The 14,387-nt window shown below is 40.6% G+C and overlaps 1 protein-coding gene across 1 annotated transcript; it reads left to right on the top strand.

Annotated features, from left to right (window-relative positions):
- Positions 1-385: 385 nt before the first annotated feature.
- Positions 386-3,483, top strand: LOC124289189 (atrial natriuretic peptide receptor 1-like; the record flags this gene model as incomplete). Its single annotated transcript, XM_046725796.1, is given in 5 exon segments — positions 386-423; positions 2,133-2,176; positions 2,179-2,252; positions 2,656-2,724; positions 3,309-3,483. Coding segments are annotated over 5 exon segments (400 nt in total), but the record flags the coding sequence as incomplete, so codon positions are not given.
- Between the last annotated feature and the right edge of the window lie 10,904 nt (positions 3,484-14,387).

Raw genomic sequence — 14,387 nt, 5'->3', positions numbered from 1 at the left:
TGACACCTACATCCAGGGGAGATAGGAACAACACTCACTACTGACACCTACATATTGGGGAGATGGGTACCCCCACTCACTACTGACACCTACATATTGGGGAGATGGGTACCCCCACTCACTACTGATACCTACAACGACGCCAGGGGCAGCACACTCCATATCAAGGCACTATATTCTCAGATTTTCCTCCCGGGTCACGGTAAAAGTTAGGGGGGTAACTGTGGTCTCAAGCCTTCTCACGTCGCTTCCGTTGCTTCCGTCAGCCACGCACATGGTCAAAGGGGAGACAACTTTTACCCACAAATGTACAAATTGTGCTCGTACTTGGTGCATCTGTATCTTAGTATTCTTAGAACGTTGTCCTTCAGCTCCCTCTTCAATTATGGAAGGCAGAAGATCTTCTCTACATGATGTTGCCAAGTGAGTGGATGTATAAAAGCCACAAAACCATTCCCAGTACAAACAATCACTACTAGAATCAGATTCCGACTGCCCGTGAGCATACGTATATGAATTACTAGCAAATAGGTCACACCATGTGATACCGATTACAAACACACGCAAAGGCAAATCAATTGATCATCTGAAACATTTGATACAAGTCAAAGTATTGTCGTTCACATTTCCACCATAACACCTTTTGAAAGTATTACTCTGAGTCCCGATCCACAAAGCGGTCGCTGGCCTATGATAAGCTACTGAGTTACGACTTACTTCACGTTACGAGTACTTTGTGGATGGAACCCTAAGTTTTGTAAACCTCAAATGTCGTGTGACGCTTTTTGAAAGCTTTGTAGTAACAGCATATTCGATTGTACCTCTCAAGTTGTGTGGGGGCGGTGGGGTAGCCGAGTGGTTAAAGCGTTGGCTCGTCACACCGATGACCCTGGTTCGATTCCCCACATGGGTACAATGTGTGAATCCCATACCTGGTGTCCCCCGCCTTGATATTGCTGGAATATTGCTAAAAGCGGCGTAAAACCAAACTCACTCACTCACTCAAGCTATGAAATAATGAAGCCGCAACATGTTACTGGTGCAGAAGCTCGAGAGAACGCTTTGGTGTATGAGTGTACCCATGTGGGGAATCGAACCCGGACCTTCCGCGTGACGAGCGAACGCTTTAACCAGAAGGCTACCCAAACTGCCCTCTGGAATATTATTTGCGAATGTTAAGAAACGTGCCTATACCTTAAAACTGCATTATAAATTCAAACACACCGCCTTAGCACATGCTAATTTCGCCGTGTGCAACTTGACGCCCAAAATCAAATTTTAGATTTCAGACAATTGTTTCCATTAGATAACAATTACCAATGAATGCTTAGTTTAGTGTTGTGCAATCTCAGCCAACGAGAAGTCGACTGTCACCTGCGTAATCAATCAAGTAGAGAGGAACAGAGATTTTCATAACATACAGCCTCCTTACAAATAAATTTAAAATTTTTTTTTAACAAAAAACATGAAAATTACACTGACACCTTTCCAAGTTATATTTCATCCGTAACATTAATTGATTTACCGTTTGCTGTGCTATTATTTTCTTCGGGTTGGGCTATAAATGATTCCTCTGTGACACGTCATGTGAAAAATCATTTGAAGTCTTCTGTTGGAACAGTTTACAAACTAACATAACATCCATTTGAAGCGAATCTTCATGATGTTGATCACGGGATTGTCTGGTCCACACTCGATTATTTACAAGACCGCTGCCATATAGCAGGAACATTGCTGAGTGCGGCGTTAAACAACAATCAATCAATGAATCATGAAGCGAATTTAAGCCGAATTGGTCATTATCCTGGAAGCTGGAACAGTTATTTTATGTGTGATTGGGCCAACACCCTGTGCTACGTGTAGTCGACGAATTGGGTTCGATTTCCCACTTGGGTACAATGTGTGAAGCCCATTTCTGGTGTCCCCCGCCGTGATATTGCTGGAATATTGCTAAAAGCGGCATCAAAACCAACTAACTCACTCACCAATCCGCGTCCATCCATAACAGTCGACCACAGTTCCATATTCAATGTATAAACGACATCAAATGCACGTAAAGGGTTTATTAACGGTGTAACAGGGGAGGTTTCTTTGTCAAAGATTGTCACTAATTATGATCTTGAATTCGACAGATCAGTCGCCCAAGCTCTTGTCCGTGGCGAATCCGTAGCAGCTGAGGCGAACAGGTGACCATCTACTTCAGCGACATCTGTGGGTTCACTGCGTTGTCCGCGGCTAGTACTCCAATGCAGGTGGGTATTTCTGTCAATAGTCAGTACCAAAATGAATGTGCGTACATCTGTCTGAAAAAGACCTACTGATTCATAACCCGTGAAGGTCCGGGTAAGAATTGGTCTTCAGTAACCCATGCTTGTCGTAAGAGGCGACTAACGGGATCAGGTGGTCTGGCTTGCTGACTTGGTTGCCACATATCATCGTATCCCAATTGCGTAGATTGACATAATGCTCATGCTGTTGATCACTGGATTGTCTGGTCCAGACTCGATTATTTACAGACCGCCGGCATATAACTGAAATATTGTCAACCAACCCAACTGATTCATAGGCTGTTTTCATGTATCAGGAAAGTACTGTTTTAAAGGGCAACAAAGAAACCGGATAAAGCCATAATATATTACTTCTTTTATTTTTTAGGCTATTGATCTGTTGAACGACCTCTACACGACGTTCGATTCCATCATCGAAAACTTTGATGTCTATAAAGTAAGAAACACGGATCATTCTATAGCTTGATGCCGACTGTTAAATATCTGGGTTTAAGATAAAAAAAAACATGTAATGACAAAATATCGTTTTGTTGATCAAGAATAAATCCATTTTTGAGCAGCTGATTGAAACTAAATATTGTTTAGAGCCCACTCCCATAATATCATTGTGGTCGGTGTTTTACCTTGAACTGACCATACTCATTTGGCGAAATGATCATACTCCATTGAACATATTCGAGATCAAAACTACATCCAGTTCCCATTAATAGTATATTCATACAGGCACACTCTCTATCTATATGTCTGTCTGTCTGTCTGTCTGTCTGTATCTACTCTCGTAAAAAATGCTGTTTTCATTTGACCAAATTATCTTTCTGAAAACATCACTGGTTGAAAGCAGTCGCCGTAAAACTGCACATATGATGTTAAAAAACTGCCACTATGCCCATATAAAATACATTTATTTGCCATCGAATTATACCACCAAAAACGGACTTTAGCTTTCTTTTGCCTTGCATCTTATGTTGATGGTTACTATGTGTATTGTACCCGAACTTACACTGTTCTGTTTTTTTCAAGGTTGAAACCATAGGAGATGCTTACATGGTGGTGTCAGGACTTCCGGTGAGGAATGGAAATATTCATGCCGGGGAAATTGCCCGGATGTCGCTTTCCCTGCTAGATGTTGTTCTGTCTTTCAAAATTCGCCATCGACCTGAACAACAGATGAAACTGCGGATTGGCATTCATTCAGGTAGGAAGGAAGGCGAAGTTAATGTGTTAAAACTGTCCCGAAAGCACGAATCAGCAATTATTGTTGAAATGATTTCCTGTATTACTTTGGTCGCTTTTATTTAAAACTGTCGGAACAACACATCAGGGGCTCATTACCACTTCTAAATTTCCCAATACAACCAAGATTACACATCCAAGGAAGTGTCAGATAGCATCATCTATTTATTGCATATTATTTCCATTTGTCAGAATAACAAAAAGTATTAAATGGCTCAGTTTGAAGCCAAGCGGAGTTATCGCCCTTTTCTTGAGCTTGTGCATACACGTCCCTGTCTTCTTTTGAGAGCTTGTTAATAACAACTCGGTTTCTGTCAGCTAGTCAATGTATTTATCTCCATCAAAGTGCAATAATATCGGTAATTAAATATAGCTTCCACAAACGAGTGGTTGGTAGTATGAGTGAGTTAGGGAGCTGTACACTTATTAAGCATTCTATATTCAGCAAGGTTTATATTATATACCCTGTTGTCAGTATATAGCTTTGTATCTCCATCAAGTGCAATAATATCGGCTTTTGACAAACCAGTCTTTTATAGAGTGAGTTAATGGTTTATTACTCACTCACTCACTCACTCACTTACTCACCCACTTTGGGAGCTGTCCACTTGGTGGAATAGCTATCTTCAGGAAGGCGGTCTATTACATATGCCTGTTACACCATACCCTGTTGTCAGCACGTAGCTTTGTATCTCCATCAAAGTGCAATAATATCGGCTTTGACAAACCAGTCTTTGTTAGAGTGAATGAGTGTGTGTGTGTGAGTGGTTGATAAAGTGAGTAAGTGAGCTTTCCACACGTTAGGGGATCTATCTTCAGGATGGCTGTCTATTACATATGTATATTAAACCATACCCTCTTGTTAGCAAGTCGCCTCCAGCTTTTATAACCTTGAGAGTGTATACTGTAATACAACCCATTTCTGCCTCTTCCCTCAGAATATACAATAGTAGTTAGTACCAGTATTGCAGAGACACAATACGAATCATAAGCGTATCGATTTATTTATCACAGCATCCTCTGTCACTATTAATACAGTTTTCCGGAGAAATTGCCCATATTTTAGAGACGCTTCATGTTTGCCCACAGAAGCATAGGTAAATATGTATAAAACACCGTTTTTTGTCTCTGGGCAATAGGCGGGAACACAATAAGTGTGTATTTAGTTTTACGCCGCACTCAGCAATATACCAAGGATATGACGGAGGTCTGTATTAATAATCGAGCCTGGTCCAGACAATGATCAACATCATGAGCATCGATCTACGCTATTTGGATACAATGACATGTGTCAACAATGTCAGACTCGGGAAGGCGCGGAAACACAATAAGCAGTTCATACTGTGATTGATAGAGTGACTGAGGTTCTACAAACCAGTGGTTGATAGAATAACAGAGATAGAATGACACATATTCAACAAACCAGTGGTTGATAGAGTGACAGAGATTCAACAAACCAGTGGCTAATATAGTGACTGAGATTTTACAAACCAGTGGTTGATAGAATTACAGAGATTCAGCAAACCAGTGGTTGATAGAGTGACAGAGATTCAGCAAACCAGTGGTTGATAGAGGTACAGATATTCTACAAACCAGTGGTTGATAGAGTGACAGAGATTCAGCAAACCAGTGGTTGATAGAGGTACAGAGATTCTACAAACCAGTGGTTGATAAAGTGACAGAGATTCAGCAAACCAGTGGTTAATATAGTGACTGAGATTCTACAAACCAGTGGTTGATAGAGTGACAGAGATTCTACAAACCAGTGGTTGATAGAGTTACAGAGATTCTACAAACCAGTGGTTGATAGAGGTACAGAGATTCTAAAACCAGTGGTTGATAGAGTGACAGATTCAGCAAACCAGTAGTTAATATAGTGATTGAGATTCTACAAACCAGTGGTTGATAGAGTGACAGAGATTCTACAAACCCAGTGGTTGATAGAGGTGCAGAGATTATACAAACAAGTGGTTAATATAGTGACTGAGATTCTACAAACCAGTGGTTGATAGAGGTACAGAGATTTAACAAACAAGTGGTTAATATAGTGACTGAGATTCTACAAACCAGTGGTTGATAGAGAATACAGAGATTCAACAAACCAGTGATTACTACAATGACAGAGATTCTGTCAAACCAGTGGTTGATAGAGTGGCTGAGGTTCTACAAACCAGCGGTTGATAGATTGACAGAGATTCTACAAAACCAGTGGTTAATATAATGACAGAGATTCAACAAACCGGTGGTTGATAGAGTTACTGAGCTTCCACGAACCAGTGGTTAATAGTGACAGAGCTATAAGAAACTAGTGGTTGAATTACCTTTTAACAAACCAGTGGTTGATGTAATGTCTGAGCTTCGAGAAACCAGTGGTTGATAGAATGACTCACCCCTCTACAAACCAGTGGTTGATAGAGTGAATGAACTTCGATGAATTTCGACAAATTAGGGTCTGATAGATCGATCTGAGCTACTGCAAACCAGTGGTTGATATAATTGACCTAGTTTCAACAAATTAGTGCTGCCTTTACACACCAATTAAATCGGCAGGTACCAAATGAAATTACAATGTACAAAAAGTAATTAGTACAATTACACAATGTGTGCTCTGATTTTATGAAGCGTTTCACGATAGTAATATTAAAGGTTAGGCCATCCCATGTAGTCATGGCAGGGGCATACAGTACTGACCTGGCACACGAAATCTGCAAACAATTCACCATTAGACCTCCTCACAAATCTCACAACCATCCATCCTATGTATCGTTTCTAATACAGCACATCATCCATTACAACGTGGCTTTACCCCTACGGTGGAGTACACAATGGCGCTCAATATTGAGGCAACACATTCCTTTAACTACGTTCTTTGTACATTCAACATGGCGGCGGCTCTGAATATGCTGACGCCTGCCGCAGACCATGAAGCAAGCCCCTAATGAAACCACCACTCACCACTCACACCTACATCCAGGGTAGAGAGGTGCCACTCACCTTCCCTGATACCTACATCGAAGGTAGATGGATACACCACTCACCACTTATACTTACATCCATCCTACATCTACGTCCATTTAATAAGGGGTTTGTCTTCAGTAAGATTTATGTTTTGTATGGATATGCCATGTTGTCAGTAAGGACCTTTCATCTACACCAAGGAGTACCAATATAACCATTCTCTGCAATTAAATTTAGCTTGCACAAACCAGTGCTGATAGTGTAAGTGAGAGGTCCGCCAAGGACGGCAGGGGCAGTGCACTCCATTCTCCATTTCTCACGTCGCTTCCGCCAGCCACGCACATGGCTTCAGGGCAGACAACTTTACCCACAAATGCCCAAATTGTGCTCATACTTAGTGCATCTGTATCTTAGAATGTTGTCCCTAAACTCCCTCTCTCAATATTAGAAAAGAAATAAAGTTCGCTCTACCTACATTTATAGTACAACAAAGAACATTTTGTCCTAAACCCTAATTACGTTAAATCACGCGCGGACGCAAGCTATAACTATACTCGGTCAGGGGCCAAACTGATTGAAGAGCTGCAACTAAGGCGTCATTAACCATTTACATTGCACTATGTTCATACGCAGAAATATAGATTACTCTGTGCATTTGCTATTTGCAAATAACAAATTGAAACTGTTATCACACATGTATTCAGTGTATAATTTGTGTATAGTGTCTTTATATAGTGAATCTCACAGGTGTGTCTTTTGATATGAATGTCACCGCAAGTTGATGAACGCCTTTAAAGATAAAGCTTTTTTTCACTTGTATCAGCTTGAGGTGACATATCATACCAAAAGACACCTGTGAGAAAGTGAAAAACCTTGGCTTTTATCAAGTTGTGGTGGTATGTTTGATAACAAATGACAAAGAGGGTGAGATTTTATTTATCATCCAATATCATTCTTAAATCAAAGAAAGCCAAAAATTAAATCTGCCATTCTCATTATAAAACGATAATTTGTTTTGGCTTGGAAATACATCACCCAAGTTAGTGAACAGAAAAACAAACTAATGTCATTTTTTCAATGCGCTTTCATCACAAAAAATAGTTTCAGTTAAAATTGATGAAGTATCACAGGAACACTGGAGAATAAACATCACTGAATATTTTGATTTCAAATGTTAAGACAATAGAACAAATTACAGCAGAAAGTGTACTGCCAAAGTGAAAGCTATTTCAAAGTTTGTCAGAGAAACGAGAGGTATCAATAAGTCATAATCACTTTCAATCTTCTAAAACCTCGAGACTGACATGTCAATCTCCAGTTATTTATAGACGGTTTACATTGCAAGCTCAAGACTGACATGTCTGTCAACCTCAGTTATTTATAGACGGTTTTACATTTCAACCTCGAGACTGACATGTCTGTCAACCTTAGTTATTTATAGACAGCTTACATATTTCAACCTCGAGACTGACATGTCAGCCAAGCTCAGTTTCATTTATGTTGAAATGTCTGTCAACCTGAGTTATTTATAGACAGTTTTACATTTCAACCCTCGAGACTGACATGTCTGTCAACCTTAGTTATTTTCTATAGACAGCTTATTTCAACCTCGAGACTGACATGTCAATAAGCTCAGCCATTTATGTTCAAATGTCTGTCAACCTCAGTTATTTATAGACAGTTTACTCTTCAACCTCGAAACTGACATGTCTGTCAGCCTCAGTTATTTATAGACAGTTTACATTTCAACCTCTAGACTGACATGTCAGCCAAGCTCAGCCATTTATGTTGAAATGTCTGTCAACCTCAGTTATTTATAGACAGTTTACATTTCAACCTCGAGACTGACATGTCAGCCAAGCTCAGCCATTTATGTTCAAATGTCTGTCAACCTCAGTTATTTATAGACAGTTTACTCTTTACACCTCGAACTTCTGTTCACATGTCTGTCAGCCTCAGTTATTTATAGACAGTTTACATTTCAACCTCGAGAGACTGACATGTCAGCCGTTTCTGTTTCATTTATGTTGAAATGTCTCTGTCAACCCTCAGTTATTTATAGACGGTTTACATTTCAACCTCGAGACTGAAATGCCTGTCAACCTTAGATTATTTGTAGACAGTTTACATTTCAACCTCGAGACTGACATGCTCCAACCTCAGTTATTTATAGAGCAGGCTTTACATTTCAACCTCGAGACTGACATGTCTCTACTCAACCTTAGTTATTTATAGACAGTTACATTTCAACCTCGAGAGCTGACATAGCTGTCAACCTCAGTTATTTATAGACAGTTTACATTTCAAACTCGAGACTGACATGTCTGTCAGCCTCCGTTATTTATACACAGTTTACATTCCAACCTCGAGACTGACATGTCTGTCAACCTGAGTTATTTATAGACGGTTTACATTTCAACCTCGAGACTGACATGTATGTCAGCCTCAGTTATTTTATAGACAGTTTACGTTGCAACCTCGAGATCTGACATGTCTGTCAACCTGAGTTATTTATAGATTTCGCTTACATTTCAACCCGAGACCGACATGTATGTCAGCCTCAGTTATTTATAGTCAGCTTACATGTCAACCTCGAGACTGACATGTCTGTCAACCTATCAGTTATTTATATAGACAGTTTACATTTTCAACCTCGAGACTGACATGTCCGTCAGCCTCAGTTATTTATATAGTCAGTTTACATATCAAACTCTCGAGACTTACATGTCTGTCGAACTCAGCCATTTATAGACAGTTTACATTTCAACCTCATGACTGACATGTCTGTCAACCCAGTTATTTATAGACAGTTTACATTTCAACCTCGAGACTGACATGTCTGTCAGCCTCAGTTATTTATAGTCAGCTTTACATGTCAACCTCGAGACTGACATGTCTGTCAACCTCAGTTATTTATAGACAGCTTACATTTCAACCTCGAGATTGACGTTACTGTGAACCTCAGTTATTTATAGACAGTTTTACATTTCAACCTCATGACTGACTTATCAGCCAAGCTCAACCATTTATTGACACTTTATATTTCTGAAGCCTCGAGACTGACATGTCAGTCAACCTTAGCTATTCACACAGTTTACATTTCAACCTCGGGACTGACATTGCCGGTGTCAGTTAATTGCTGAACACATTTTCAAACTCATGACTGCATCTCGAACCTCAATATGTGTTCGACAGCGTGCATTTCTACCTCAAAACTGAAATCACAGATACTATTATTTTACAATTACAGATCTGCTTAGGGTCTAAATGTTGAATCCGGAGCCCACGATCATATTTCCTTGTACAGTTAAGCGACGCAACTCTGAACGTACGCAACAAGCCGTCTGCTTGCCCTTCTTGGTCCGTCGTGTCTGAAGCCTAAGGTGAGAGAACCTTCCGAGATTCGCCGAACACAAATATTAGCGTAGAATTTGGCGCATCTGATCTCATGGAAACAGATTGCAGAAACAGCGCGAATGCATCGACAATACGCGAAACGCTAAATACGTTGTGAACGCGTTTTGAATCTGATCCTGCTGGGCGATGGAAGTTTTGCCGCTGCCATCGCATCGTCATATAAATTCAGAAAATTCGAATTGGTGTTCGCTGCGCCCGGCAAGTCTCTGCGTAGAAACCGCAACGGAAACCAGAAAGTCAAGCGTTGCCGTATGGGTACCGTGATGGCGAGGATGGTTTACGGTAGTTTTAATATCCCCACAAGTTCAGATCAAAGTTGACTCCAGTCAACCGGTTCCTGAACCGTAGATTGAATAAACAACCAGCCAGCTGTAACGTCGCGATAGCCTATGCGCTGTCCCGTGACGCTGAAAGTCATTGAACGCGTTCTAACATGATGATGAACAATTATGTGGCGATTTTTCTCGTGCGCAAACCACCAAAACGCAGTCCGTTCATAACGATATCGCAATATGTTTTCAGCGAATTGATGCATGATCCCTGCACTTCTGACCGGTGTTACTCGAATTTTTCTGTTTAGTGTGGAGAAATTCATCTCTCGTTGTGTTCATACGGCGTACATAACTTTATAGTGATTGGATTTAAGCGAGTCTAAAACCTGCTAGCAGGAAGCGCCAAATAGCCCGACTGAGTGGATATTGGTGATTAAAGAAAAGTGAGGAATCCAGTGTTTTAAGTGAGATCTATAAATGGCAGCGCTATGATCAGAGGAATACGTAGTTTAAGAAAGTGACACGCGATTAGCGCCACTGGCGAATCCAACGTTAAAGAAGAAGTGAGCGAGTGATACCGCGACGGCTGCTGATTACGCCATTATAATCCGGTGTTAGCAAAGTGTAAGCGAGTGATAATGTGTGACAGCAGCTGATTATCGTTACTGAGTGAATCCAATGTTAAAGAAGAGATGAGCACAAAGACATTGCTGATTAATGTTATGAATCAAAGCGAAAGAAGTGAGGAGTGATACTGTGTGATTTGCCGAGGTTAAATGTTTATAGAACCAGCGTTAGCAGTTTTTATGGAGGATACCAGGTGACGTACGGATGCCGCTGATTAACTATATGGAAGAAGGAGGAGCGACACCGTGTGATTTGCTGATGCTTAAATGTTACTGAGGAATCCAGTGTTAAAGAATAGGGAGATACTGTGTACTACGATGATGGAAACAGCACGATTAATCCGAAGTACGCCAGCTGAGATACGTATTCGCTGAATAATGCTACGAGAATCCAGTGGCAGCGAAGTGGGGTGAGTGATAATGTGACAGCAGCTGATTAATGTTACTGAGTAATCCAGTGTTAAAGAAGCGGAGGAGTGACATCAGGCGATGGCTGCTGATTAATGTTACTGAGTATAACTGTTAGGTAGCGAGTGAGCGATAATGTGCGATGTCTTGAAGTTATAAACGCCACGACGAACCGTGCGCAGCGTTAGCGGGTGAGTGATAATGCTGTGATTGCCGCCGATTAATGTTACCGAAAAGCTAAAGTGAAAAGAAGTGGTATGAGTGATAATGTGACAGCAGCCGATTAATGTTACGGAGTAATCCAATGTTAAAGGTGAGGAGTGATACCGTTATCGCCGCCGTGGTTTAGAAGGTATGAGGATACCAGTGCATTTGGCTGCGATCGAATAAGTTACCGGAGTATCCAGTGTTAAAGAAAGCGAGGAGCGATATCAGCGGATTTGCCGGTTGATTACCGCCACGATAATCCAGTGTTAAAGAAGCGATGAGCATAAAGCGATTTCGCCGCTGATTACTTATAATCCAGCGCCAGCAGCCAGAGGAGAAAGCGATACTGCGCGACGGCTGCTGATTAATGTTAATGAGCAATACTCAGTGTTAAAGAAGTGAGTGAAGTGATACTGTGTGACTTGTGCTGATTAATGTTACTAAGGTAATCCAGTGTTAAAAGAAGTGAGTGAGTGATACTGTGAGACGGGTCGCAGATTAATGTTAATTTTCAGATGAAACTTTGGCGTTAAAGAAGCGAGGAGCGGATACTGTGCGACGGTTGGTCATAAGTGATACCTTTAATTTAAGTGAGCAATGTTGTGAGAGAAACTTAAAAGCGTGAAGTAAAGTAAACGCAGCGTGAAGTAAAGATACTGCTATACTGTGTTTTCGCCGTAAGTGAGCAACAGCGTTGAAGAGGTGAAAGAGTTTTCATAAAGCGGGAAGTACAGCGCTGAGTAAGGAGTGGTGACACTGTTTTAACTCCTTAATAACAATGATTTTATTTAGCATCGCTTAGCCTCGAGTAATTGAAGAATGCCAGTTAAACGTTAGTGAGCACGCTGCATTCAACCAAATTCATGCAGCGTGAAAGAATAGTGTAATAATGTGGAAGTAAATACGCAAAACAAAGTTTAAGTCAATGTATAATGCAAACGTTAGATGAGCGAAGAGTGATTCAATCTGTTTAAGCAAGTAAGGCAAGCGTTAAAACGTTTCAGAGCAGTACCATTCCCAAGCAAATGTATAATGCAACGTTAGATGAGCATATGATTCAATCGGTTTGCCAAGTAAGGCAGTAAGTTAAAACGGTTTAAGAGTATACCTGTTCTAAGTAAATGTATACCAACGTTAGATGAGCGAGTGATGATTCAACTGGTTTAAGCAAGTAAGGCAGTGTTAAAACGTTTCCAGAGTAATACTGTTTTAAGTCAATGTATAATGCAACATTAGGAAGAGCGAGGAGTGGGGAGTCAATCTGTTTAAGAAGTAAGGCAGTGTTAAAACGTTTGTGAGTAATACTGTTTTAAGTCAATGTATAATGCAAACATTAGGTGAGTGAGTCAAACCGTTTACAAGTAAGGCAGTGTTAAACGTTTGTGAGTAATACTGTTTGGAAGTAAGTAAATGTATAATGCAACGTTAGGATGAGTGAGGAGTGATTCAATCTGTTTTATGCAAAGCAAGTGCAAGTTAAACGTTTGCAGCAATACCGTTTCAAGTCAATGGTTAATGCAACGTTACATGAGTGAGTGAGTGATTCAATCTGTTTAAGCAAGTAAGGCAGTGCGTTAAAACGTTTGTGAGTAATATTACTGGTTTTAAGTAAATGTATAATGCAACGTTAGATGAGTGGAGTGGAGGATTCAATGTGTTTAAGGCAAGGTGTTAAACGTTTGTGAGTAATAATTGTTCTAAGTAAATGTATAATGCAACATTAGATGAGTGAGTGAGTGATCCAATCTGTTTAAGCAAGTAAGGCAGTGTTAAAACGTTTGTGAGTACAATTGTTTTAATTCAATGTATAATGCAACGTTAGATGAGAGTGAGTGATTCAAATGTGTCTCGCCAAGTAAGGCAATGTTAAACGTTTCTGTGAGTAAATACTACTTTGAAGTAAATGTATAATGCAAAGCGTTAACGTGAAGCGAGTGGAGGAGTAATTTAATCTGTTTAAGCGAGTGAGTAAGCAGAGTTAAAAACGCTTCGTGAGCAATTCTGTTCTAAGTCACTGTAATTTTTAAGTCACCGTTAAAGCAAAGGAGATGGACATTACCCGCTGATAGATTAATTACACATTTCCCCTGGATATATACTCCCCATCATCATATATACCTCAATACTCATTTCTCTGGATGTCTCATTTCGCCTGCATCCCATTTCGCCTACAGTAAGTGAGAGGAGGCAACCAATCACCCCTCATTCACAGTGAATGGTATGGTCACCATTTCCTGCTCAGTGTCGTCAAAAGAATATGTTAAGGTATTGATACAGCTGCAGGCAACGATGAGGTCTCCTCGGCTTTAGTCTTTATCTATTGTATCTGAGGGTTAAAATCATCAGTCCAAAACGGAGCCAGAACACGTTTCTGGACAGGCAGAGCGGACCTTTCCAACAAGTGCCGGGGTCAGTGGGTCATGGGGGTAATGGGGTCATGTACCTGCCGTGTACCTTTAAGAAGTTCCAGAAGAAATAGGTTCCCTCTTTTAACAGGCTGTATCTCGAAGCTTGTTCTTGGGTCTACGGTCACCAAACAATTAGTGTTCTGAATCACCAAGACGCCATCTACCATACTGGCACTTTGCGTACAGAATCTGCACACATTTTGGGGATACAAAACTACTCAGAAAAACTGCTTGAAATCCAGGCCAAAAGACTGAAAAACGAAAATAACCGCCAAACGGTACATTTTAGCTGACTTGACCCGTCCAGCGAAATTGTTGAATTGATTGTGCACCTGTACAAGAAATTTGGAAGTGGTGGAACAATTAGTTCATGATGTTTGCTGTCAAACGTTGAAATTTTGGAATTAATTTCAACTGGTTTTAAGCCCTGACATGGTGATGTTCAACAGATCTCTTCTAATGGTCAAGGTCAAGGTCAATGGGTCAAAGTCATTTGACCGGTCCGTCACAAGAAAAAGTACTTTTTGGGACGAGCTACGACGCCGCTGTTACTGCTTCTGAGCTTCAAAA

The sequence above is a fragment of the Haliotis rubra genome, unplaced genomic scaffold (assembly GCF_003918875.1).
Source record: "Haliotis rubra isolate DU_JTF1 unplaced genomic scaffold, ASM391887v1 Scf435, whole genome shotgun sequence".
NCBI lineage: Eukaryota > Metazoa > Mollusca > Gastropoda > Lepetellida > Haliotidae > Haliotis > Haliotis rubra.
This window is presented reverse-complemented; position numbering and strand designations above follow the sequence as displayed.